A 26,024-nucleotide genomic window follows, 5' to 3' on the forward strand; every position below is an offset into this window, starting at 1 on the left:
ATATAACTTTCCACCAATCATCAGCCGTATAGGTACTTCGTGCCTCAAAAAGCGGTCCGAATAACTTTGTTCGCAAAGAGCGAAATTCTGGGCAGAACAACGTCAAGTGTTTTAGTGTCTCTATCGAATGTTTACAAAAGCGACAGATTAAATCGACAGGTTCCTTACGTAACCAAGTACCTGTACGGTCTTTTGTCATGAAAAGATTAAGTCGAAAGTGCAGATGTAGTAATCTTGAGTTCTGATCAGGAAATTGCGTCAGATACGGTTGTAGTTTGTCTAGCTCTCTTGCTTCTGGTGGTACTTCTCTTAAGAGACGAGAGCTAGATCTGTCAGTACAGGTTTGATGCCAGTCCGCACTCCATAGTTTACGTTTGGCCTTATCAGGATTTTCAAGTAAAGTAGTATTGTCAATGTCATTTGCGTCCAAAATTTCAGAACATTGCCGATTCCATTTAGCAAGCATTGTGTATTCGGGCTCTGAGTCCAGCTTATGTATTATTTTGAATGGAGGGGCTGCATTGGAGAGCTGTGACTTCCTGTATAAAGTTAAAGCATTCCAACAAACTCTCGCTTGTATGGAAGTCAGTCCCAGTTCAAATCTTATGTTGCTAGTCGGACATCCTTTAGAGATGTGTAACGCTCTGGTCCAAAAGTTGTTTTCAAGTATGTTCCATAACTCGTGTGAGCAGCCGAACATATTTTCAGCACCATAGATCAGGGTCGGTATTACTTTTTGTCTGTAAAAATTGATCACAGGTTTTATAGAAAATTTCCCGAATTTTTTGTTTATGATCGCGGCCTGGCAAGACAGTTGTTGACATTTCCTTTTGGTGGCCTCAACCCAAGGATTGTCATTTATGTGTGCACTTATTATGGATCCCGAGTATTTTATGTGAGTAGAGATCCGGAGCGGTATTTTTTCCAGGTACCACACATTGGGTTGATCTCTTTTTATAGGCTGACAAGTTGCGCAATATCAAGATCTCGCATTTCTTCTTATTTAAACAAAGCTTGTTTTCCATTACATATCTTTCTAAGGCATCTAGTTTTTGTTGTAGGCCGACCGGTGTGACATCCAAGAGTAATAGGTCATCGGCATACAACAAGTAACCCAACTGCGAGCCATGAATTTTAGGTGGAAATGCTGTTGCCTCGTTTAATGCGTCGCCTATGTCGGAAATAAAGAGGTTGAACACAATTGCAGCCAAGGGGCATCCTTGTTTCACTCCTTTATAAGTTGGAATCAAAGGAGATAAGGATCCTCCTTGGTGGTGTCTGACTTGCATAGTGGTATTAGAGTGGAGCTCTTTTATTGCGTCTATAAGATCCACTGGACACTTCCAAGCTTTGAGTTTCTCCCACAGAATGTGGCGATCAACACTATCGAAAGCGTGTGAGAAGTCAATAGATGCGACATAGATGGCAGTGTTAGTTCGTATTGACTCCATTTTTAAGAGATTCAGCAGAAGGGTGTTAAGACCGCAACCTACGCCTTTAACAAAACCCGCTCTCCTTTATCCCTCTGACCACTCCTCTCTCCAGGAGTGACCCCTACCTCCCTTCATCTCACTCTCACCTCCCCCCCTCTCCAAGCCAAGCCTACCCCAACACTGCTACCTACCTTCTCGGACATCCGGCCCATGAAGCGCGTGTCAGTTGAGGCTTTTGCTGCCACCTTCTCTCCCCGCCACCTCCTCTGGCTGACTCGCACCCTGACACAGTTCTGTCCCTTCTCTACTCTTCTGTCCCTTCTCTACTCTTCTATTTTTGATACTCTTGATGCTCTTACCCCTGTCACAAGGATCTGCTTGAAGTCCAAAGCCAAGTGCAATTCTTGGTTTGACTCTGACCTAGCTACACTTAAACGTAACTGTAGGGCGGCTCAGAGGAAAGGGATTGTTTCTTGTTCTTCCTCTTACAAACTGGCCTGTCGCCTGCTCCAAAGGCAATACTGACTCTGTCCTCACCAAGAAGAGTCCACACTCAAGCCTGTGTCTCAGCGGCATCTAATAACTGCCAAACTCTTTAAAATCTGCAAGGAGCTGGCTAACCCTGATGAAGTTGCTATCCCTCCTCTTGCCTCCCAGGCTCTTTGCAATGCCCTTGCCTCTCACTTTATCTCAAAAACCCAGGACATCCTGGCCACCCTCTCCTCCCCATTCCCTCCTCTCCACTCTCCATCTGTGCTTGCTGACCCTCCTTCATCCACCCCTCCTCCCCCTCTCCTCCTATCTGCTTTTCTCCCCCGATGAGGTCACTAGACAAGTCCGATCTATGAAGGCCTCGTCAAAACAGGTTCATCCCTGTTCCTCTAAAACCATCAAGGACCATATTGACACCCTCGCTCTGGCCCTTGCTGATTTTTGCAACCACTCCTTTGCCTCAGGTTCCTTCCGATCCCTTCTGAAGCACTCCCTTCTGCATCCTCTTCTGAAACCCACAGCCAAACCTTCTTTATCGGCTAACTATCGCCCAATCTCCATTACTTCCTTTCTGGGAAAACTCCTGGCCATCTCTCAGCTTAACCTTCGTTCTGTTGGCTTTCTCCTTTACCACTAGTCTGGCTTCAGAGCTGCCAGAAGCATGGAAACTGCTCTCCTGAGCATCCGTGAAGATCTGCTTTCCAACCTTGACTGTAACATTCCCTCTGTCCTTCTCCTACTTGATCTCTCTTCCGCTTTTGACACCGTCAACCATACCATCCTGCTCAACCGTCTCCGTGATAACCTGGGTATCACTGATCAGGCTCTGGCCTGGCTGACCTCTTTCCTCTCCAATCGAACCTCCCAGGTCAAACTTAGGTCCTTCCTATCGTCTATCTTCCTCGCTACTTGTGGTGTTCCCCTGGGATCTAACCTCTCGCCCTGGCTTTTCAACCAATACCTGGCAACTCTCGCCCACTACATTGCCATTTTCTGCTCAAACTTTCAGTGCTGTGCTGACGACTCACTTTCAGGCTGCCCTCGGACACCTCCTCTGCCGCTCTCATCTCAGATTGCCTAACTGCCATTCAAAATTGGTGTGCTGCCAATGATCTTTGTCTGAATGCCAGCAAGACTGAGATCCTCATCGGCACACCTTCACCATCCTTTCCCCTCACTCTGGCCAGCCTCCCTTGGCCCTACTTCTACCCCCACATGCGAGGCTAAGAACCTCCAGAGTCATCTTTGACTCTACACTTTCCTTCTCTGCCCACATCGGTCTCTTAAAAAGTCAAACTGCCTGCTGCACCACCTCAGAGGTACTCTGCCTTTCCTCTCCTTCCACCAAAAGCTCAGTGTCTCCCAAGCTCTGGTTCGCTCTAGGTTGGACTATTGTAACAGCCTCTTTCTAAATCTACCTGCCTCTACTCTCCGCCCTCTGCAGCTAATCCAGAGCAAATACCTACCTTCTTGAGCCCTTCGCTCCTCTACCTCCCTCGGGTTCAGTTGTTTTTCAAAGAAACTAGCTGGGGCCTCCCTCTGGAACAGCCTCCCTGCCACTCTAAAACTTGGAGCACCATCTCCGGTTCCGGAAGCACCTCAAGACCTTCCTCTTTGCTTCTGCCTTCGCCCCCCTCTCCCCTGCTGATCTGTTCTCTTGGCTCCATGCACCGGATTACCCTTTGTTCTCCGGGCCCAGGTATCAGCTCAACCCTGCTGCCGTCCTACACTGCCTCTGGGCCACCCCTTGTACTGGGGTTTGTATCTGTCCCCATACAGACCCCCCCCTCCGTCTGCCATAAACCCAGCACTTGCCACTTGCTGGCTGCACTACCATTGTGTTACCTTTCTTATTTATTATGTATTACTATTTATCTTTCTCCTTTGCTCCGCACTTTTCCACTCCTCCCCCTTCCATGCACTTTTCCCCTCTCCCATGAACTTGGCCGTTCTCAATGTCACTGGGCCTAGTAAGATCGTTTTGTTCTCCCTTGTTCACACCCTTGCCTTGTTGCGCTCTGAAACACTTGTGTACGAGCGCGATAGAAATAAAATATCTATCAATTTGCATCTAAAAAGCCTCCTTTGGGAGGGTCTGGGTGTTCATTTCCCCAGACTGGTCCCTTCTGCTCATAAGAAGGCAGATGTAGGTACTGACCCTTCTTTGCTCAACCAATCTGTTCTAAATTGGTAATCCTCTCCCTCAAGGGCACAAATATTTCTAAGCCTTTGGATCTTAAATGGAAGGTTCCAAAAGATTAGCCTTTTTAGTTTCAGGCCATTTATTGGCTCAGTCTGCTGCGTTTGAACCTGTCCTTGAAAAGATATAGCAATCCGCCATTCTCAGTGTCCCATCTTCATACTAGGCTGTTAATTGGTCAACACCCTGACACAAGTGTGTATTTTAAGAACCATCTAAAATCGGACCTTTGTAGACAAGATTAATTTTAATCATCGTAGCAGTTATCAATTCTTCAAAGGGGAAAAGCTTTCCTCCTTGGGAGAAGATATTTTTCATCCTGAAAGCTATTCTTCACATCACTTGCTCATCAAAACCTGGAAGTTCCAAAGATTCCTAGGACTACTGACTTGCTTTTGTCATTCTTTCTCTAGTGAAAATTATGAGGAGGCCCCTCACAGTCATGCCTGGAACTGGGCCCTGTCTTTTGTCCCACTTTAAGAAAATCGTGATTCCTCCATCGTTGGTTCAGTCAATCTAATAATGGAATCAAGAAGCCAATGTTTTGAAAGGGCTCTATTCCGTCTGTAGTGACTTCTCCAGGCTTTTCGGAGACTTGTCTTTATCTTGAAAATGCACAGGACCATCCATGCCTGTTCTATTTTCTTTTTGCAGTGAGTACTGGCGAGATGCCTCCTCCAGATGACATGCCTCAAATTCTTATCTCTTGAGCTTGGTCTGTGCATGCAGTCCCCTTCTCCTAAGGTCTGCTTAATCTGGTTACCAACCAGGATGGCAGGAACTGGAATTACGAACACCGAAAAAGAAAAAATGACCTTGATGGTGCTTGCTGTGCCCTAGTCTTAGTGCTTCTAGCTCCATATGGCCCTCCTTCTCTCCTTGCAAGTGTAAGACTTTCTCTAACATTACTGAAATAGGGGTGGGGGAGAACCTATAGAAAAGGGTATGGTGATTGTGGTTTCTCTGGAGGGATGTGGCTTGTGGTAGGAGCCCTATTGGAAACCTTTAAAGTAACAGCAATATTTTAGAGATTGTTTGCTGAGTCCACGTGTGGAACAGGCAATCCCCAGTGATCCTTGAAAAAGGAGCACTGTCTAAAACCAGAATTGCAATCGGGGGTATTTGTGTTTGGTTTAAATTTAAATATTCAGATTCTATATTTTATTAATAGTACATATTTAACGCATGTTCTTTGCATTTAGACAACATATTTAAAAGGTTAAGTTGGCACACACTTTAGATCTGTGTGCTGCAATGCCACAGCAAGGCTTCATCCCCCGAATTGGCCACATTCTTGAGATTTAACATCCTGGCTACGTTGTATAGGGTGCAGCTTGTGAGAATGTGATGCCCAGCACATTGTACTACAACCCTTTAATGGGCCCCCTCAGGGTTCATTTAAACTTAAATTCCATTCCTTTGGATGGGAGTTCTCCTTACTTTTTAGCCCCTCATTAGGACAGGAGCAGCACAGAAGCAAGTGCTATTGAATACAAATGCCTGACTGTGTTACATTGGAACTATTAGCTGGCCTTCAGACCATAACCCTATGTATTTATATATGTATTTGGTGCAATATGGTGGAAGTAGATCTTGAGTCTGTGCAATTCAACCTTTTAAAATAGTGTTCACTCCACTGGAGGGAAAACAATGGATGACATACATAGCCCAGGATGGGCAACATTGACCAATATCAAAAAATAGACCATTGTCTGTCCTATCCTGGAATACGAGAGGCCACCACTCTTTTATTAAACATCCAGAGGGAATAGCTGTTATTGCCTCTACCGACCAGATCTTTCTCCAGGAAAGATGGCTGACACAAGAATTGGCCCTGGATGGATATCGTATTCATTCAACCAAAGCTCAAAGGACGTGAGGGGCGACCCGGGGAGGCCTGTGCATAGTTGCGAAAAGTTATCGGACAACAAAAAATATATATGGTGGAAGTGTTGAAAATAACTACATTTGCATAGAGATAAATGACTTCCTGATCCATAACATTAGGACATCGGCAATTACCCTTCATGATCCACCAGATTGTTTGTGCACAGATGCTCTTATGGAGGCAGTGTCCAGGACGCTGGAGGAATGGCAATGACGAGTGCCTGGCGGGACGATATTGATAGCTGGAGATCTCATCGCACATCACACATTGCGTTACAGCAGATGACCTTCCCCTAGATAATTATCAATTGGTACTTATGAATACAAGTAATGTTAAGTATGCCACTAATTAAAAAGCCTGTAGAAGGCCAGAATTTGATGTCATATATTATTAAACTATGATCTGCTACTTATCTTACCGACAGGGTGCTCGTCTTTGCTGACACACAAGACCTAGTGAAGTGAAAAAGCTACCTCCTGTTTGGTCAAGAGTTGTGGAATTGACCATGCTGCAACGAAAATTACTATTACCATACAAAAAATATATCTACTGGTGGGCTAATGGCATAGGCCACCAGTGGTATTCAAGGAAATAGTATAAGATGGTCTACCTCAAATATGGAAAGTGCAAACATTTTACTAACAAACCCTGTTATGCAGTATGGAGAGGACGCACAAGTCAATGGGCTGGACCTAGGTTATGTTAATTTATACCATGCACCAATACAACACAGGGACAGTATACAAGCACTTATGTGGCTCTGCAAGAGAGGAGGGTGGGGAGGTTAGTGAGGATGGCGTGAGAGGATAGGTTCAGAACCAGGAGGAACTGGCACCTGTGAGTGTTTAGCATGTGGGAGTTTGTGCGGGAGGCCTCGAATGTTTTAACTGTATGGGTAAGATTCTGTCCTTCGGGTATCTGGTAGTTTTTTGTGTTGGTGTGTTGAGTGGGCTTGTGGTGGGTTTGGTTGTGTGAACTGGTTAGATGGTGTCCATAAGGGACCCAGAGTCACGGGTGGCCGTAGTTATAATATTATCCGGTGGCTTGGTGTGTAGTTGCATTGTTGATGGTTAATGGACTATGTGGGTGGTTCACTCTAGGTGTGCCTCAGCATCTGGAGATGCTGGGTGTGAACATAGCATTGATTCTTGGTTTGTTTGTGTAGTGTCTAGCCTAAGCTCTGGTATGGTGTCTGTTATGTTGGAGGAGCAGGAAGGGGAGAATGGCTTCTAAGTCGGTTGGTTTGTTGGAGCCTCTGGCGCGGCTGTTTGGTTGACGCTTGATGGTATCTTGCCCGGTTCTTGGTTGTGGTTCCTGGGCCAATCTTGTCTCCACTCTAGTTATTTGTCTTTGGTGTTATTGTTGCTGGTGTCCTTCGATGTTTTCAATGTCAGTTTAATAGCCAGGTTTTGAGCCGTTTCCTGTAGGTGATGTGTTCTTCTGTGGTTCTAATTTTCTTTTGGCATGGAGTTCCAGATGTTGGAAATTAGACGTGAGAATGCTGTTCTGCCAAATTTTCTTTTTCTGTTGCGTTTTGACTATTTGTAGGTTGTTGCTGTATCTTGGGTCCCTTCCTGGGTGATACCAGCTAATCTTGTCTTCCAGGAATTCAGCTCCTTGTCTGTGCCAGGCTTTGTGGGTGATGCAGAGTGCTTTGAATTTGGTGTGCTTTTTTACTGTTAACCAGTGTAGGATTTTCAGTGCTAGGGTGATGTGGTCTCCTCTGTTTAGTCTTAGTAGGAACCTTGCTGCAGTATTTTGCACCCTTTGGAGTTTCTTGTTGAGTCTTTCTGGCATTCGTAGGTAGAGGCTGTTTGCGTAGTCCATTCTTGTAAGTATTAGCAATATGATTGTGAGGGAAGGAAAGGTAGGGGAGTAATCCGCTGAGCAGTCGTAGGAGAAAGAAGCATTTTCTGGCGATTACAATGATTTGCGGTTCCAAGGATAGTCCGTTGTCCATGAGTATTCTAGGTTATTTACTAATTCAGTAGTCTCTGATTGCGTTCCCATGCTGGTTGGCCAGTCCAGTTGTGGGTTCCCTCTGTCGAATTCTGCAGGTGAGTGCATTATTTCTGTTTAAGGTTGTTGTCATCCAGTTATAAGATGTCTGTCATGCAGTTGATGAGGCTGTTGTTTCCTGGGTTCTGTTTGTTTTCCAAAAGCGATGGCTGTGTCCCGAGTCCCTGAGGACAAGCGGGTGAGACACCCTTTGGTTTCTCACAGTATGGTATTGTTTACTATTGTATATACAGTTGCATTTTACATTTTCTTTATTTTTAAATAATTGTCTTTTTATGAATGTGCAAAAAGGTTTTTAGCTATATGCACTAAATAAACAAATACATGAATACTATGGTTCACAATACCGTTATTTAATATGTTGCGCCTGAAAAACGCATTACTAAAAAGGTTGAGTATCTGGAATGTTCTCATTGCTACCCCACCTCCCCAAATCCTCTGCCCCCACCAGTTGTCAAATTCACTCTTTTAACATTTTTTTTTTAAAGGGGATGTATTAAAACAAAGCCTGATTCTGTCATTAGTTCTTATCTTCATGGTTGATCCATGAAATGTTAAGTAAAGCATCCTAATGAATTATTCATATTTTCACTCAAATTAATTAGTCACCGACTGCTATATCCAATTAAGCACTAGCTATCAGTGTCTGAAACTCGTTTCATAGAGTGGGTTTTATATATGTACTTGTTGCTGCTGTTTTTTTAATGCAACAAATGTAAGGTAATCATGCAACCATGTACATTTTTGAGCAAACTGGTAATGTTAAAAGAATTTCTGTGTCACAGTACTATTGAATGATCCTTTGTGATTTTCTTCCATGCCTGGTGACTAGTTTACAGAACCATTTGTGCGGGAAAGTTCAGCTTTTCACTGGATGTGATGAGTTGAAAGACTAGAGGCACCCATGTGTGGTTAAAGCATTCATTATGTGTACATTATGTGTACATTTGGGCTTTGTGTCCAAGCCCCGGCTGTTTTGAGGTATTAAATGGCTGTAATCCCCGAGGCATGTTTACAAGTGTTCAGAGCATTCCCCTCTTCGGTATCCTGCGGTCCAGTGGCAGCCCAAACATCTAATGACTGCAGATCTGTCGCATGGTAAAAAGTAGTCATTTGTATAACGAACACTACGTTCTACAATCGAGACACTTAATCAGCCTTAAGCTAGAGCCCTATTTGACTTTCCAGAAGAGGATGCCACCATGTGCCTTTTCGTATTGAGGAATTTCTTTTTTGCCATGTCGTCCTATCTGAAAAAGAAAAAAAGACGAAAATTGTGGTGGACCAGCAGCAATGCCTTCCGCATGCAGAACCAGATTTCAGAAAAGTTGCATTTTGGTCCCATGCTGCGCTCGGACACCATTAACTCAACCTCCTTTCTGTTAGAGTGCCCAGGATATCCTGCTGCAGGACGACCTGGAGGAACTGCAGGCCCGCTACCCAGAGCGCTTCAACCTGTGGTTCACGGTGGACAATGCCCCAGAAGGTAATGCTGTTATCTGCTTCTTGCTTTCGTTTTGCATCGTGATTTACAGTATAAGGAATGGGACTGCTCTCATTGGCCCACAAGCATAGTCCTGTTTTCAGTTAAACCATCAGTAATGTACATTGGGACTGGCTGCAAACTTTACTTGTTTATGTACAGAGCTTCTTGTCAAAGCCCTCGTTATCATAAGCAGTACAGAAGTAGAAATAGTAGGGCAATTTACATGCAGTGAAGTTGAGTGGAGATTATTTACACATTTATTTATCGTTCCAAAAAGTGGACTGCATTTTATTGTGGACCGGGCAAACACAGCCCTTCTGAGGCAGAGCCAAAGAGACTTGGTTTTTGTGACTTGCATCTTGTTTTAGGTACGATGGTGCTTCAAACAGAAAATAGGTACAAGAGAAATTGCAACAGACCGAATAATCCCATTTCCTTGTGCTTTATTGTATTATCCCTTAGCATGTTTAAAGAAATGCCTTACAAAATGGGGGCACGTGGGCACAGTTGGCAGTAAGGTAGGTGATCACATGGGACAGGGGTGTGATACGAATATTAACCTCTGGTTTTTCTTGGGGCAATCCTTAAATTCTGAAGATGGTTTGATTGTAGTTTCCGCGAGTGTGTGTTTCAGTGGTAGGGAGTCAAGAGGTTGAAGGAGACTAAGCTGGAGGTAGTACAGAATGGGTGGGGAGTATAGATGTTGTGGGGGTTTTGAGGTCGCATGGTGCAAACAGGGGTGTAATGGGATATAGAATTAGACAGATTGGGGGAGTCTGTCTTTTGATATTTGAAGACTAGAAGAAGGAACTAGCGGGTACTGGTGTGGCATGGAGAGCCAGCCCACCCTGAAGCGAAGGAGAGGTTGATGGGGATGGAGCTTGAAGAGCATGCAGGTGACAAAGTTCAGGACTTTATAAAGGTGGAGCAAAGGGGGTGACACTGAAGGAGGCTGGAACAGTAGTTGAACTTGCTGAGGATCAGAGTGGAAATCCGGGTTTATCCGAGTGAAAGGTGAAATGGGTGGATTTTGAGTATATTTCATATTTTAAGCATGCCTGCAGTGGTGGTGATGAACACTTAATGCTTAAGGTCGCTAATAAAGAGGACCACCCATTTGTGAACAATCAGTGGTGGTTTGAGGAGTTCAGATGGTAATCAAATAGAAGAGAGAAGGGTGTGGACATTCAGAGCCAGGAGGAAAAGTTAATTATGTTGTAGAAGAGATGAACATCAATGAGTGGAGCTGTAAGAGGACTTTGCAAGCTATAATAGGAGACCCAGGAACCTAGACTGCATGGTGTTCAAAGATGTACAAGTGAAAGTGTTGGTGATTGGAGACCAGTTGCTGAGAAGTAAGCACCTTGAGCAGACATGGTGCTGAAGAGTGCACCGTGGCTAGCACAGTGCTGAACAGAGAGACTTGCGCATAAAAGGTTCAAGTACTTCTTAGCTGCCTCACTCCTTTTAGAGCTGTGGAAATGTGTATGGCAAAGTCAAAAGGAAAGATCCTACACAAGGACACTGGGCATCCAAAAAGATGCATTGGTGTTGCTCATCTTTATCGGATCCAATGTGACATTGGAAAAAGAAAAACCTGTTTTCTATTTAAACATGATGCCGCCAACACTAGTAAAGGTCACCTGTTGTAGAAAGCAAAATAAAGTGAAAAACTAGACGCTTTGTGTTGGCAACTCTGGGATAACGAAAAAGTACTTTAATGGTTTGGAAAATGTAAAGTGAATCAAATGGATCAGCAAGGGGAAGACTTGAATATTACAGGAGTATGAACTACAGAGAGAGAAGGAATAGTAGCATTGGGATTACAACAAGAGAGGAGAATGGAATGACAGACGTAAGAAGTAAATATGGTCTCAAAAGTCTCATGAATTGGAAGTAAAGTGAAAGATATTTTCTGTCTAATCAAAATAGTTATAAATGCATGTTAGTGCATGGAGCATGCACAGCAATCGAGGCCAGTTAGGAGCATGCAGTGCTTGCCATGTGAATAGGTTACTGCAATGTTGCATTCCTTTACCATGTAAATGAAGGAACTGTGTTTGATATGCACCTGAAGAAAAAATATTAAAACATTGAAATAAAGTAAAACTATAAAATATAGAGGAAAAAACTAAGGGTTCAAGGTGTTCAAAAAATAAACTTTACCCAAATGCACACTTTTAATTAATAATGATCTCTGTAGGATTCCATAGTCCTCAATTTGCTGAAGCAGCACTCGCCCACATCTCCATGTCCCTCACCGCTCCAAATTGTGAGAAACCAGAAGGTGTCTTGCCCACTAGTCCCCAGGGATCTGTCTTCTGGGTGGCCAGGACACGGCCCTCGCTTTTGGAACCAGTTCCTAGGGGTGGACCAGTGCTGGAGGATCACCTGGGTGAGGGGTCTTCGGAGAGTGGGATTGGGGACACAGGATGGTGAGATGCGGTATCCCCTTTCCCGTAACACCTTTACACCATCCTATCTGGTAGGATATTTATGAAATCCCCCACCCATTTTTTACAACATGAACACTTTTTCACGTACAGCCCATGACTAAAGAAAAAAGGACTAACACCCGAGCTGTATACCTGACTTGTCCCAGTACAAAAGTCGGGCAAGGACCAGCAATTACTGACCGTCACTCACACACACCTGACTTCCATTACACTTCCCCACACGGATAAAAGGCACACTCTGAGCGAGGCAAAGCACACGAGGAAACAGAAGTTCCAAGATGGCTAACAGAAGGAGAAAGATGGTTAAACAGAAGCGGATCAAAAGGAGGGAAGTTCCCTTGACCTTTTTGACAAGGAACAGTTACTTTCACAAAGCCTCAAGAATAGAAAGCGTAAGACCAGGAAACCAGGCTGAGGAATCCTGCATTGTGTGTCGGAGGTACCCGGTGGCCTCCACAGCCGTGGTACCGTCTTTGCTCCAACAACAAAGCAGCGTCAGTAAATTCAACACAGCCGGTGAGTTGGGGAGACCGATGCAAGACCGGTCTGTGTTGAAGCCAAGGTTGTAAGCAGCAACACTGTATGGAGAGCGCTGGAACAAACATTGTATGAAATGCGTGTGATAACCAACGCGAACAAAGTTGAACTTTGAAACCAAGATACAATACCTTTTGACAGAGTGATCCAGTGCTCAATCGAAGGTCTCTGTAAGGTATCCAGCTGAGAGTAAGTGAAAGAGTGGCAAAGGATTGCGAATTGAAGTGGGCCTACAACGGGTCAAGCAAAATCCTGTGCACAATCGAAAGTCTTCGATGTTGATACAGTAAAGAAAGTTGATGACAAAGTAGATAAAGTTGGTCTGCGCCCGGTAGACTGACTGAAGATTTTGTGTCAAAGTGGAGGGGGATCCGAGGTGAATAGTAAATCACCTGAGAAAATTGTGGATATGTGAAATACAGAAAGGAAAGGAACTGTGATTGTTGCATCAGGCCCTCTGAAAGAAGAGACTTTGAATGGCAAAGAGACTATGGCACAGACGGCCATGATGTTGCAGTTTTGAACTTCACACTGGTGGTAGAGAAGCCAGAGCCTGCGCTAAGCTTGAGTGTGCTGCCTTGCTCCATGCTCAAAACCTGGCGAAGGAAAACCAACGGCTTAAATATCCTGGCATGTCATTTCTTGAACACTTTTCTTTTGCATAACATTCTTTGCTAAACTATTTGTATTTAAAAGTAAGGGTTGGCAATAGGTTAATTAGTATAAGTCCTAAAGGATTTAGGATTAGATAGGCATTTTTTTGGTCACATGTCTGTCCTCCTGTTGATACCATGACTTCCTTACAAAATGCTTCTTCATCCTTCCGGAGAGCAGAGTACAGTATTGACAGTGATGGGACAATTGCTGTATCTGAACTAAACCAGCCTGTCTTGTTGAAAGAGGGTGCGTTATTAGTTTAGAGGCACCTTTATTTCTTTTGTCATTAAAAAATCCCTTCCTTCACAGTTGTGATTGGAGTCTAGTTGCAGCTCCATTCATATCCAGGGTGACTGATGTTACTTGGAAAAGCTATTGTTTCTTTGAGGTTTGTTATATAGATAACTTAAATTTCGGGTGACTTAATCCCACCCATGTCCAGCAGCAAATTACGAGCCCCAAGAACACTGTTGGGGATGTGTGTGCTGTTCTCATACTAGGAAGCTGCAATCCAGTTTTCCACTGGACGGATGGTGTTTGCGTTACCAAGAATGCATGGTAGAATGTATCCTCTGCTTTACTGATGCCACATCACCTGGAATATCTGTGTACACCTCCTACACACACCTCTTACACAAAGCTAAGAGCCTTGAAAGGAGACTTGGTGTCCACGGGGGCTTGTGTAACTCCCAAGGAATTTATTATAGTCGCAACGTGTGGGTCATGGCCAGTCTCAATTAGGTTAGGACTTTGAGGTACAGTTCTGTGCGAGACTGCAGAGGGATGTGGGTGCTCCAAGCGCATGCAGTCACACACTTGGGGATGGTTCTTTTCACTTGGTAGTCTTATCTGTTGCATGAGGCAAATGCACCCACACAGGAGTGTGGTGATGCTAAAGTAATAGGGGTCAAACGTAGAATTGTTCTTCCTAAGTCTGTAGTAAGCACATGTTTATGGATGCAGCCTTTGGAGGGGTACGCCTACTTTTCCAAGTCGAGGTTCCAAGAGACTCTACAATTGTGTAGCTCGCCCAGATAACACTATGTGCCTTTTTTGTTGCGGTAAGGCAGGCACCTGGGTTACTTTTCGTGCTTGTTGGTCCACCAAATTCTCAGCCTTTCACCTGCTTTCGATAAGTAGTAAGGGGCTGTAGCAGCCAGAGCCGTGGCATGCATCACTACCAAATGGATCCTTTCTGCCAGTCATGCTATTCTTGCGGTGTCCAGTCAAAGTTTTGAATGCATAGTTTCTAAATACAATAGTTTCGAAACAAAAGGATCGAGAACATTTTTTTTCAAATGCATTTTTTAATGTCATTTTTTTGGGTTTTTCGTATAGTAAAAATAGTGGGTTTCCCCCCCAAAAAGAAACATGCATTCGATTTTTATTTTTATTTTTTTTAATTTTTCCCCCGATGCTTTTGCATCGAAACTGTTGTATTTCTACACTATGACTGTCGAAACTTTGACTATAAACCTATTCTTGCACAGTTAAGCCTAGACGAGACCTCCATAGAGGTGCTCTTAGTAGGCTGCCAAAGAAGCATGACTAAAGTTAGATTACTCCAAGCATCTAGTAATAGAGGAGATGGCCTTGTCCCTAGAGCTCTTGGAACAGCTCCCCCTATGCAATCATCAAAGGCACCTCCTTATGCAGTGTCCTCCCTCAATGGATCGCAATAATTTTGGTACTTGGGCTTCCAAGATGCTGCATTATGATAATTCCGAATTGGGAATGCAGTATCCCTGGTATGTGAGCTCCCATTCCCTTGCCTGGTACCCCCTTTTATCTCTCCTGGGTTGCTCAGTCGCCAGTTCCTGTTTTCTACCTAGCTGTCTGGGATGCAAACTGCTGTTCGCAGTCTATGATTTTGCAGGTAGTGCTTTGTAGATCTTTCAATTTATTTTCTAGCTTTTTATTTTTTATTTTACAGAAGTGTAGACACGTTTCCTTGGGTTATATTCATTTTATCTATCCTTTTATTTGAATACCTCCTTTAACTTCCTGTCTTGCATGCCAAATCTTACTCGCTATTCTGTCCATGCATCCCTTCTTTGATCCCGACTGGCGCGTTGCCTGAGTCCCATGTCTTGGCAATCTACATATGGGGCAGGCTTGTGTTGTGTGTGCTGGAATCCCTTATGCCTGTTCTCCTACAGGTGAACAGAAGGGACTAGTAGACGAAGTGACAGAAATCATCCTGGACTGCCATGCTTTGGATGAAGTGGTGGTTTCTATACCACATTGCATGTTGGTGCCTGGTGTAAGGACGAACCCCTTTTGAACTAGTGCGTTTGTGAACATCTCAAAAGGACAGGCACCACCCTTCTTCACAAAGAACCTGAGGGCATTATGGGCAGGATCCTTTGGCCTCTCCCACGGGACTCTGGGCAAGAGGTAGGAGCTCATCACATGCAAGCCCTAGATGATGATGATGATCCTTCAAGAAGGAAGCTAGATCAGGACTGTCATGCAGCTGGCGCTGCAGACTGGAGCACTTGGATTCTAAATCCGAACTCCCCATCATACTTCCTCTGATGCCCTGCCATCTGTCCTTCATTTTAGTGCTCTTCCACAAATTACTTTGCGGCACCTCCCAAGAGACCTTCTCATTTGGACTTCACCTCCTCTTGTGAGAAAAAGCCATCTGTTGCTCCAAATTGACTTTCAGGGCAGTAAAGGCCAAGGCTCAGGAAGCGGTGGGCTTACTTAACACCTTCTGAACAGTCCATGAGGTCTGGCATTTTTTTCCAAAAACTCAAGCTAATTGGGCTTCAGTTTTTGGTATCTGGTAATTAAATCGTGGCCAAAATGCCACCAGTAAAAAAAAAATCACAACAAAAATGCTGTAGTTTGACCCGGTAAAGGTGTACCCCATTATACCATCTAAGGGGAGCGGTGGTTGCGGAGGGGATCGATCCCCTGCTCCCCTTAAATGGTATAATGGGTCTGGGGGTTGCGGGGATGTCCCCCGCATCCTTTACATGATTGTGGTGCAAAAATTCACGGCATTTTTGCTGCAATATTTTGTATTCACTGCCATTTTTGCCACGATTTTAAGACATGGAACCCAGTTTTTATACTGATAGTCGATCTTACAGTTTGCAGGACTACCGTGAATGACGCCTCATTCAGAGAAGTTTTTAATTAAGAAAAAGGGTGAATAAGTGATATAAATCAAACAGTTGACCGTGGTTGTTTAGAGAAATCTTTCTAAGAATCTTTATTAGCACCCTTGCTCGGTTTCTTGGCCAATCTGGAGACCAGCAACATGGGCTGAATCTGGCAGTGGGCGAACCTCTGTTCCCCAGGTGCCTCCATTTTACCATAGCTGACATTTTACACTTCCGGCATAGACTGCTTCGCTGGCCCAACCCCTGCCTCACAGGACCCTTTCCATAAATGAGATTTCTGATGTTTGTTAATCTGCTTGCAATCACATGCTGTGCATAGTCCGACATCCAGTGGTCACTGCGGAGTATTGCATCTTGTTTTTTGAAAGTTGAAAAAGGGACGTCGACATAGGCGTGTCTGTAACACTATCCCTATAGTGACGTGCAGTGTACCCAAAATCCCTCACGTGTCGAGGTCCCTCAGATTGTTTTTTCCGCCCAGAATACTGGTTGCCTTAAGCGGAGCTTGTAAGACATTGCCATTGACTCGACCGTTGGTCGATTCTGTTAATTATTAACTCATATCACCTCCAGCCCTCTTTCGACGGCCATTCTACTCCTCCGCGAGACAAGGTCTTCGGCGGTGGTTTTTGACGGATGGTGATCTTTTCGGCGCTGCTGAACACGTGGCCCGGCCTTGCCGACCTACAACAGTAGGGAGAGTGGGGGTCGGGGTGGACATTTCTGCTTCTTCTAGAATGACTTTCCTTTTCTCCTCCCTTTCTTTCCGGGTCGTTATCTCTGGTTACGTCCTAAGCTATGGAGAGGACTCCTTTTTAGATTTTGCCCACGTTGTAAGAGCAAATATCAGTGGAAGGACAAGCATAAGCAGTGCAACTGCTGCTTACCCCTCGACCACAACGAGGCCGGTTGTGCGGCCTGTACACTCCTTCGACCAAAAACTTTACAGGAACGCAGGGGTCAAAAGGTGGGCAACCTACCGAATGTTGAAGGCCGATTCCTCCCCCGCCGCCGCTGAGTGTGACTAGGGGGATAGTGATAACTCCACCTCCATAACAGAGGTTGTTGACACTTCATCGGAGCGCTCTCGCTCCACCGCGTCTGTCCCCGGCCCCGAAAGGCATGGCTCCGGCCCTGCTTATGGGGATGTACACCCCGCTGACGCACATAATAAAATCACAAAGCACACAACCCACGGCCATGCCTCGAGCAAATCGAGGAAGGCCTCAGCGGCGACGGAGACGCCGGCACAGCCAGCTGCTTCCACCGACCGTAAGAGTCAGCAGCCCTGCCCACAGCCGCATGCGCGCTTAGCGACTTGGCAGTCTAGTACTAAGGGCGCTACCACAAAAACATCCGTCGAGACACCTCGGAAGAAGGTGGCTGACGGTAAAGTTCCGGCTCTGTCGAAAAGACCGCCCCCGACAGAGAAGCTAGTCGTGGAAAGTATAGCAAGAATAGTCTCCCAAGACTCTCAGAAACGGCTGGTGAAAGAGTCACCGAAGCCCGCTCAGAAGGTCAGGGACACGCCGAAAGCTAGTGAAGGGACGCCAGAACCTCCCCCCACGTCGAAGGGAAAACCCAGACATACTTCCCCACCGTCGAGCCCACGGGAAGGTTTCTCGGAGGGCGACGGAGGTATATCCTCCACTTTATGGGAGAGATCTCGACGCCTAGAGGCGGAGGAGCAAGTCTTTCCGCCACTATACCGTTCTGGGACATCCCAATGGACTAGGGAAAGATTTGAATCATGTATGAACAGGCTAGATAGGTTTGTGTCCACTTCTGAACACATTACACCTAAAAGGCCAAGGGAGGTACTCCCTCAAGACCCTAGGTTCAAATTCCCAAGACTTTTTGACCCACTTGAGGAAGAACTAGACACATATGACCTCACTGAAGAGGATCCCCACCTTCAGGAAGAGGATGAATTCTTAAATACTGAAGATTTACAAGGGGATTTTGAAGAGGATCCCGCTATATGTGCGCCACAGCCCTGGCAGTCCCCAGGGGCGTCGACGGACCCTGATGTTTTGGACCTAGCCTCTCCAGAGACTACGCCCGTCAGAGATCCTTCACCTGTGGACGATCAACCCACATTTAATGCAAAATTTCAAATTGATATGGGGGAGACTACCCCAGAAGTATAGACTATCAACTTGGCTAGTGAGCAGTTTTCGGCTGTGGGAGCCCACCACAGTGGCCATTAAAATCTCAATAGTTACAGCAGCTCTTATGTCATTCGCTTGATGAGAAGAGTAAAGCATGTGATTATGGCAGATTAAAAGATTTTTTTTAAATGCAGGCTGTGATTTGAGACGGATCAAAAATATGTATGGGTATTTCCTGGAGATTGTGTAGAAAATTAACGATTTGTGGAATTCCTAACTCAAGAGTCTGTACAAGCTCTTTCCTTGCTTCTAAATTTGTTGAGTCATCCTACAAATTGCTTTCTATGCACGTGCGAATGATGGCCTCTGTTGCTCAGTATTGGGAACGATTTTCTTTTTCCTGCTTTCCCCATAGACTTCAATGGGACACTCTATTTTTGATATTGTTTGCATCCTGACCTGAATTATTAGAGGTAGCTGAAGCCCTCAGGCATACTTACCTTGCTTTTGATCAGTCTTTATGGGGAGACTGATCAGTCCCTAAGACATCAGTACTGGGAAACTTTGTCTCCCTTAATGTAATTCTTGTTATTTTTAAACTGCACACATCCCCTTAAAGCTTACCGTGAAGTGCAGTTGGGATACTTTCTGTCTGTACTACTTTTTCTTTTGCACATTTACTGTTATAGACATGTTTCCAGAATGAGCCGGTGGCAGCAGATATTTTTCTTAATTTTCTTGCCTGCACTTTTGCATTTTACAGCATAATGCCATTTTGAGTGCCATATACTCTAAAATGGCCTTGCACAAGGTGTTTGCATGTCCTTTGGCCATTTTGAGCCTTGACAGCCGCCTTCTTCCTGCTCCCTTGGGTCGGGAATTGCCTTATATGGAAAACCCTTTCCCGGGTAAATTGTTGGTGTGTGGCCAGATGTGGCAGTTGCGCCTGTCTGGACCCAGTCCACGTCCAATCTAAAGTGTCTGCTGGCTAGATGTGGTGTTTTGAGGTTGTCCATAATTGGGCAGCCCCCGGCAGTTTGAATGGTGCATATCAGTACAATTGGTGGGCTTGGGAGAAAACCTTGATAAAAGGGTGACTCCTGCATCCTTTTAACATGTCGTTACTAGAGCTAAGACAACTACGAACAAGTGCTTAGCACCCGAATACGACCATTGCAGCCAACCCGCGTTACCTCCGGGCAAGTCCCGGTGTAGCCCTACTCCTCTCTACAGAGCTCCAGAAGACCCTTGTCAGAGCTTGGACCCCCGGAATGGTGGGAACAACCTGTCCAGACTCCTACTCAAGGATCTGTACCTGCTGAGCCTTTGGAAGTATCCCTAGAGGACCCAGTGGACATACTAGCTCTCTCCTGGGCTACATCACTGCACTGATGGCCGTACCGAGTTGGTATACCCTTGTTTAAACGCTTAAAATTACTTCGGAGTAATTTGGAGGGGAGGAGTTTGGGGTAGTGGGCTAGTGAAGGGGCATGCAAGTGATTCCCCAAATTAAAAGAAAGACATTTGAAGTAATGCCTTTTAAGTAAATTACCTCCAAGTAATGTTTTTCAGCAAACTAACATGGAACCACAGAGTTTAGCATTGGAATCTGCAGATCCGCTTATAGGACAACAATCCTTTCCCTGGACTTGCTACCTTCCTGACCAAAAAGGAGCCGTGCAGTGCCTGTTTTTTGGTTGTTGCCGCAAGGCTAGTCTATCGAGGGGATTGGGTCCTCCGACGTATTTCATATCTATGACGGGTAATGTCCACAGCTGTGCTGCTTTGGAAAATCGTCGGCTCCTGCGTTGATGACGTCGATGCGCCGTCCCTGAGGACCTCCGCCGACGTCACCCGATGTGATAAGTAGGACGCACGACGCCCATAGCCTCAGTTCCGTTTTTTCCGCGAACGTGTTCGCTTCGTGAATCTCGGTACGCCTCGACTCTTTGGAGTTTGCTGTTTTCTTCTTGGTTCGTTGAACCTGTTCGGTTTTTTGTGAAGACCTATTCGTGGCGATGTCTACTTCGTCTTCAACCCCACGTCCGGGCTTCCAGAAATGCGGGGACTGTGGGTCCAAGATGGAGGCGTGGTGTTGGAGGGGCCCCGTGGCACGGGGTTAGCCCCTAGAAAGGCTCTGGGTAAGGTCAGGAACAGCTTCGGTCCCCAGATGTCTTCCTATCACTGCCTGGAGTACATTTCAGAGGGTGATGAAGACTCTGATGAAGGCTTGGTTCCGGTACCAGATGAACTTCTCGGGTCATAGCCAGTTTGATGACCTGAGGCAGTCACTGCATGATGCCAGTGGACTGGACACCTCTCCGGAGGTGGAGTTTTGTAGGCCGGAGCCTGGCACTCATGACGATTCTTCATATCAGCGCCTTATGTCTCGGGTCACCGAGTACTTGGGTTGGTCGGCTCCCCCAGGGGAGTTTGTTCAGGATGATCTCACGGACATCCTTGATCTTGGTCCCCCCACTGACCCGGTATTGCCGTTTCATATGGCTCTGCAGAGAAGGGTGGCGGTGGCTTGGACTGCTCCGGAGAGTCTCCCGCCAGAGGGCCAGGTTTTGTTGCATAAATACCGTCCAGCCAGTAGCGACCCCTGCTACTTGTCCAGGCACCTCACTCCGGAGAGTTTGGTGGTGCAGGCGGCTACGGCCCCGGCAAAGCAGGCGTTGTATCCTACCATCGCTCCGGATAGGGACGACAAACGTTTTGAGGGCTGGGCGAAGAAAGTGTTTTCTTCAGGGGGGTATGGCGCTTCAGGCGGCCAACTCCATATGTGCCTTGTCTCGTTTCACACACACTCTGTGGAACTGTGTTGCATTAGCGTCTGAACATATTCCCGAAGGGGACGAACGGGATGGTTTCCTTGCTATGGTTCAGGATGGCAAGGATGCCATGTGTGAGGCCGTTCAGTCGGATTTGGACATGGCAGATTGTGTCGAGCACCGTAATACTCAGGTTTGCGTGGTGGAGGAAGTCTGGGTTAGCTCCTGATGTGCAGTCCCTGCTCCTCAACATGCCCTTTGACGGTGAACATCTTTTTGGCAGCAAGGCTGACGAGAGCCTTGAGAGGTTGCAGACCTTCAAAGCTGCAGCAAAGTCGTTGGGCGCTGCAGTTCGACAACCTCTGCCTTTTCGTCCTAGGGGACAGCAATGGAGGGGAGGTTCCTTTCGCTGTTACTCGTCCTTCAGTAAAGCGAGAGGAGATAGTAGTCAGAGGCCACCGTAAGAGTGCCAGAGGTGGAAACAAGGGTACTCGAGGTGCCAAGGCCACTCAGGCAGTTGCCTCTTTGCCCTCAGGCAACGCCGCAGCCGCTACCACTCAGTCATGAGGCCAGGTCCCATGGTTCGCCGGCGCAGCATCTTGTAGAGTGGCGAGCCATTACTTCAGATGTGTGGGTTCTGGAGATCATAACCCACGGCTACTGTCTTCCCTTTCGGCAGAGGCCTCACGACAATCCACCTGCAAACCTCTCTTTGTAGAGTCCGGATCCGCTCCTTGCGCAGGAATTTCAAGCCCTGCTGGAGAAAGGCGCCATAGAACTGGTGCCTCTAGCGGAGAGGAACAAGGGATGGCATTCCCCTTATTTTTTGATTTCGAAGAAAGACGGGGGATTGAGACCCATCATGGACTTGCACGATTTGAACAGACTCCTCAGGAAGGAAAAGTTCAAGATGGTTACTCTCTCTCAAGTCTTCCAGGCCCTTCAACTTCCGGACTGGTTGGTGTCTCTCGACCTCAAGGACGCTTACTTCCATGTGCCTATTCATCCCAGGCACAAGAAGTACCTGAGGTTGGCGACTCGCACTTTCAGTTTCGGGTCCTGCCGTTCGGATTGACCTCCCCCCCCAAGGGTTTTCACCAAGCTCATGGTGGTGGTGGCAGCGCATCTCAAGAAAGGGGGGATTCAAGTCTACCCCTACCTGGACGATTGGTTGATCAGGGGGAGCTCTCCCGAGCAAGTCCTGGATCATCTGGCCGTCACCTGCCACTCCCTTCACAGGTTGGGCTTCTCCCTCAATTTAAAAAAAGTCCCATTTGACACCAACGCAGCGGCTCCAGTACATCGGAGCAGTGCTCGACACGTCCACGGGGCAGTGTTTTCCTCCCCAGGTGAGGGCCCTTTACATTCAGCAGATGGTGAACAAGTTTCGATTTGCCCAGGATCTCCCAGCGTCCGAGTTCTTGAGACTGCTCGGCCTCATGGCATCCTGCATTCTTCTGGTGCCAGAGGCTCGTCTGCGGATGAGATCTTTGCAGTGGGCACTCAAGCTCCAGTGGTCTCAGTCCTCCGGCAGGCTGTCGGACCCTGTTCAGGTGCCGCCCTCGGTAGCCCAGGACCTTCTGTGGTGTGCCGTCGAAGGCAATCTGATGAAGGGGGCCCCATTTTGGCTGCCCTGGCCGGAGGTGACAATCGTGACGGACGCATCCCTCACGGGATGGGGAGCTCATGCCAACGAGTTGACGGTCAGCGGTCGTTGGTCTCCGTCGGAGTCCAGACTCCATATCAATCTGTTGGAGCTGAGGGCCGTCAAGCTAGCCCTGAAGGCTTTTCTGCCGACTGTGCGTGGAAAGAGTGTCCTGATTCTAACAGACAACACAGTGGCCATGCACTAACTCAACAAAAAGGGGGGGCAGGGTCACTTCCGCTGTGCAGGGAGGCGATGCAGCTCGAATTCTGGGCCATCCAGCAGGAGGTTTCGATCTCGGCTGTTCATCTGGCCGGAGACGACAACGAGACGGTGGACGCTCTGAGCAGGCAGAGCACGATCTCTCACGAGTGGGAGCTGGCTCAGGAGATTCTCCTGGAGATCTTTGCCCTTTGGGGTACCCCTCAAGTGGATCTCTTCGCCTCCAGTGTCAACCGGAAGTGCGAAAGGTTTTGCTCGCGGGAATTTCCTCCAAAAGGAGCCTTAGGAGACGCGTTTGTGGTGGAGTGGTCATTCCCACTGCTGTACACGTTTCCTCCAGTCCCCGTCATCCCGCAAGTACTACGGAGGTTCGGTTCCCGGATGATCCTCATTGCTCCGGCGTGGCCCCGGAAGACGTGGTACCCGGACCTTCTCGACTTGTCCATCTGCCCTCCACGTCGTCTTCCCTACCGAGACGATCTGCTCTCACGGGAGGGGGGTCAGGTTCTCCATCCAGAGGTCAGATCCCTCAACCTTCACGCTTGGCTTCTGAAAGGTTGAGGTATAAGGATTGGGACCTCCCTGAAGACGTGATGGAGGTGTTGCTCTCGGCCAGGCGGCCGGCAACAAAGTCTCTGTACCGTTGCCGTTGGAGAAAGTGCTGCGACTGGTGCAGAGTTAAGAATGTGGATCCTTTTGAATGTGACATTCTCATGGTTCTGTCTTTTTTGCTTTCTTTGGCCCACAGGGGCTTGCAAGTGGGGACCATTAAAGGTTACCTGGCGGCGCTGTCCATATTTAAGCGCTCGTCTGAAGAGTGTTCCTATTTTAAGATTCCTTTTAATTTTGCAGTTTTTGAAAGGGCTCACTAATGTGTTCCCTCCGTCACCTTTTCTAGTGCCCGGTTGGGATTTGAACCTTGTTCTTAAGTTTCTTATGGGTGCTCCGTTTGAGCCTTTACATTCTTGCCCTTTGAGGCTGTTAACTCTGAAAACTGTGTTTTTGGTTGCGGTTACTTCCGCTCGCAGAGTGAGTGAGTTACAGGCACTTTCAGTTAAGCCACCCTTCACTGTGTTTCATAAGGACAGGGTTGTCCTTAGAATTCGTCCTTCTTTTCTTCCGAAGGTGGTTTCGGAATTTCATTTGAGCCAGAAGGTTGTTCTTCCGGCGTTCTATCCTCCTCCACATCCTGGTAAGGAAGAGGAGAGGCTCCATAGGCTTGATCCTAGGAGAGCGTTGAGCTTTTATATTTCGCGCATGTCCCGGGTCAGAGTGGACGATCAACTTTTCATTGGTTACTCTGGAAAGCGTTTGGGACAAGCTGTGACGAAACAGACTTCGTCTCATTGGATTATTTTAGCTATCTCCGAGTGTTACCGCTTGGCGGGTAAGGATCCTCCGGCTGGTTGCGGGCCCATTCTACCAGGGGAGTGGCTGCGTCTACTGCCCTGCAGAGGGGAGTTCCTATTCGTCACATCTGTAATGCAGCCACATGGGCTTCAGTACATACTTTGTATGTCACCACTCCCTCGATTCCATCAGAGGGCAAGATCTGGCCTTTGGCAAGGCAGTTCTCTATTCCGCAATTTGATTGGGCATGCTAAATTTGTATTCTAAATTCTTTCTCACCTCCTTGCTTGGTACTGCTTTGGGAGTCTGTCATAGATATGGAATACGTCGGAGGACCCAATCCCCTCGAAGAACAAGTTACTTTCTTACCTGGTAACGTTCTTTCGATGGGATGGTCCGACGACGTATTCCATATTGCTCCCTCCCTGCCTTCCCCACTTCAGAATTTCTTTTGCGATTGCAGCTTGCGTTCCGCAAGGCCTTGTGTGTCTGACTGGCAGAAAACTGGTGGCACACGTTCTGGGAAAAAAACTATAACAGGCTATGGGCGTCGTGCGTCCTACTTATCACATCGTGTGACGTCGGAGGAGGTCCTCGGGGATGGCGCATCGACGCAGGACGCCAAAGATTTTCCGAAGCAGCACAGCTGTGGACATTACCTGTCATAGATATGGAATATGTCGTCGGACCATCCCATCGAAAGAACGTTACCAGGTAAGAAAGTAACTTGTTCTTTGCTTTGATTGCAGCCAGGCTACAGCCTATCGACATTCTCACTCATCCAACCTGGTGGCACATTTTATGGCCACTATTAGCTCCATTATAGAAATACTTGCTCCTATGAAAATTAAAAACAAGACCCACAAGAACACCTGGTACAATGATGGCATCATCCCACTTGGACGTACCAAAAGATCTCTCGAAAGGGAGTGGCGTAAGAACCCCCCCCCCCCTGTCCTCAATCTCTCAGCCTCTATAAACAGGCAGTGAAAGAATTTAAAACCACCATCTCTGAAGCTAAATCAGCCAACCTTAACAGAATGGTGAATGCTCGTTCAAGTGAACTGTTCGAAATTAGAGGATACACCAGCTGTTGTGATCATACCAAAGACTTGGCATGGTACCAGGCCATTCATAATGAATTCTGCGCTAAAATTCTTGGCCATATACAGACCATCAGGGAGGTACAAAGGTGTACCGTCGTGCACATGCCATCACCCTTTCCTGATGATAACCCGTCCTCCCACACCCCACTGAGACTAATAACGCTATCTTTAACTTTACACACTGCACCAAGGCCAAAATATATATCATTGTCCTCGCTATGAAGCCTGCATCCAGTCTGGGAGATAGTTGCCCTGCTAATACTATTCTAAAAGTTTCACTCGAGTCACTCATCCCTTGAATAACCAGACTTCTCAACCTTTCCTTTAGCGAAGGCCTGGTCCCATTGTCTCTTTAAGAGGCTTGGATTATGGCACTGCTCAAGAAGTGACCTGGACCCAGCAGTGGCTAAAAACTACCAGCCCATCCCAAACATGCCATTCATTCCTTAAAATTATGGATAAAGTAGCTTATTTACAGCTTCAGGTCTTTATTGAAGAACATGGCTTCCTGGGT

The 26,024-nt window shown here is 46.7% G+C and overlaps 1 protein-coding gene across 1 annotated transcript in view; it reads left to right on the forward strand.

Annotated features, from left to right (window-relative positions):
* The window catches only part of CYB5R1 (cytochrome b5 reductase 1), a 357,555-nt gene that overhangs the window by 295,567 nt on the left and 35,964 nt on the right, over positions 1-26,024 (forward strand). The window contains exon 8 of the mRNA XM_069633686.1: positions 9,419-9,518. Within this exon, the coding sequence (XP_069489787.1) occupies positions 9,419-9,518 (100 nt within the window). The remainder of the gene's footprint in view (positions 1-9,418; positions 9,519-26,024) is intronic.

The sequence above is a fragment of the Ambystoma mexicanum genome, chromosome 13 (assembly GCF_040938575.1).
Source record: "Ambystoma mexicanum isolate Mex_15411 chromosome 13, UKY_AmexF1_1, whole genome shotgun sequence".
Classification (NCBI taxonomy): domain Eukaryota; kingdom Metazoa; phylum Chordata; class Amphibia; order Caudata; family Ambystomatidae; genus Ambystoma; species Ambystoma mexicanum.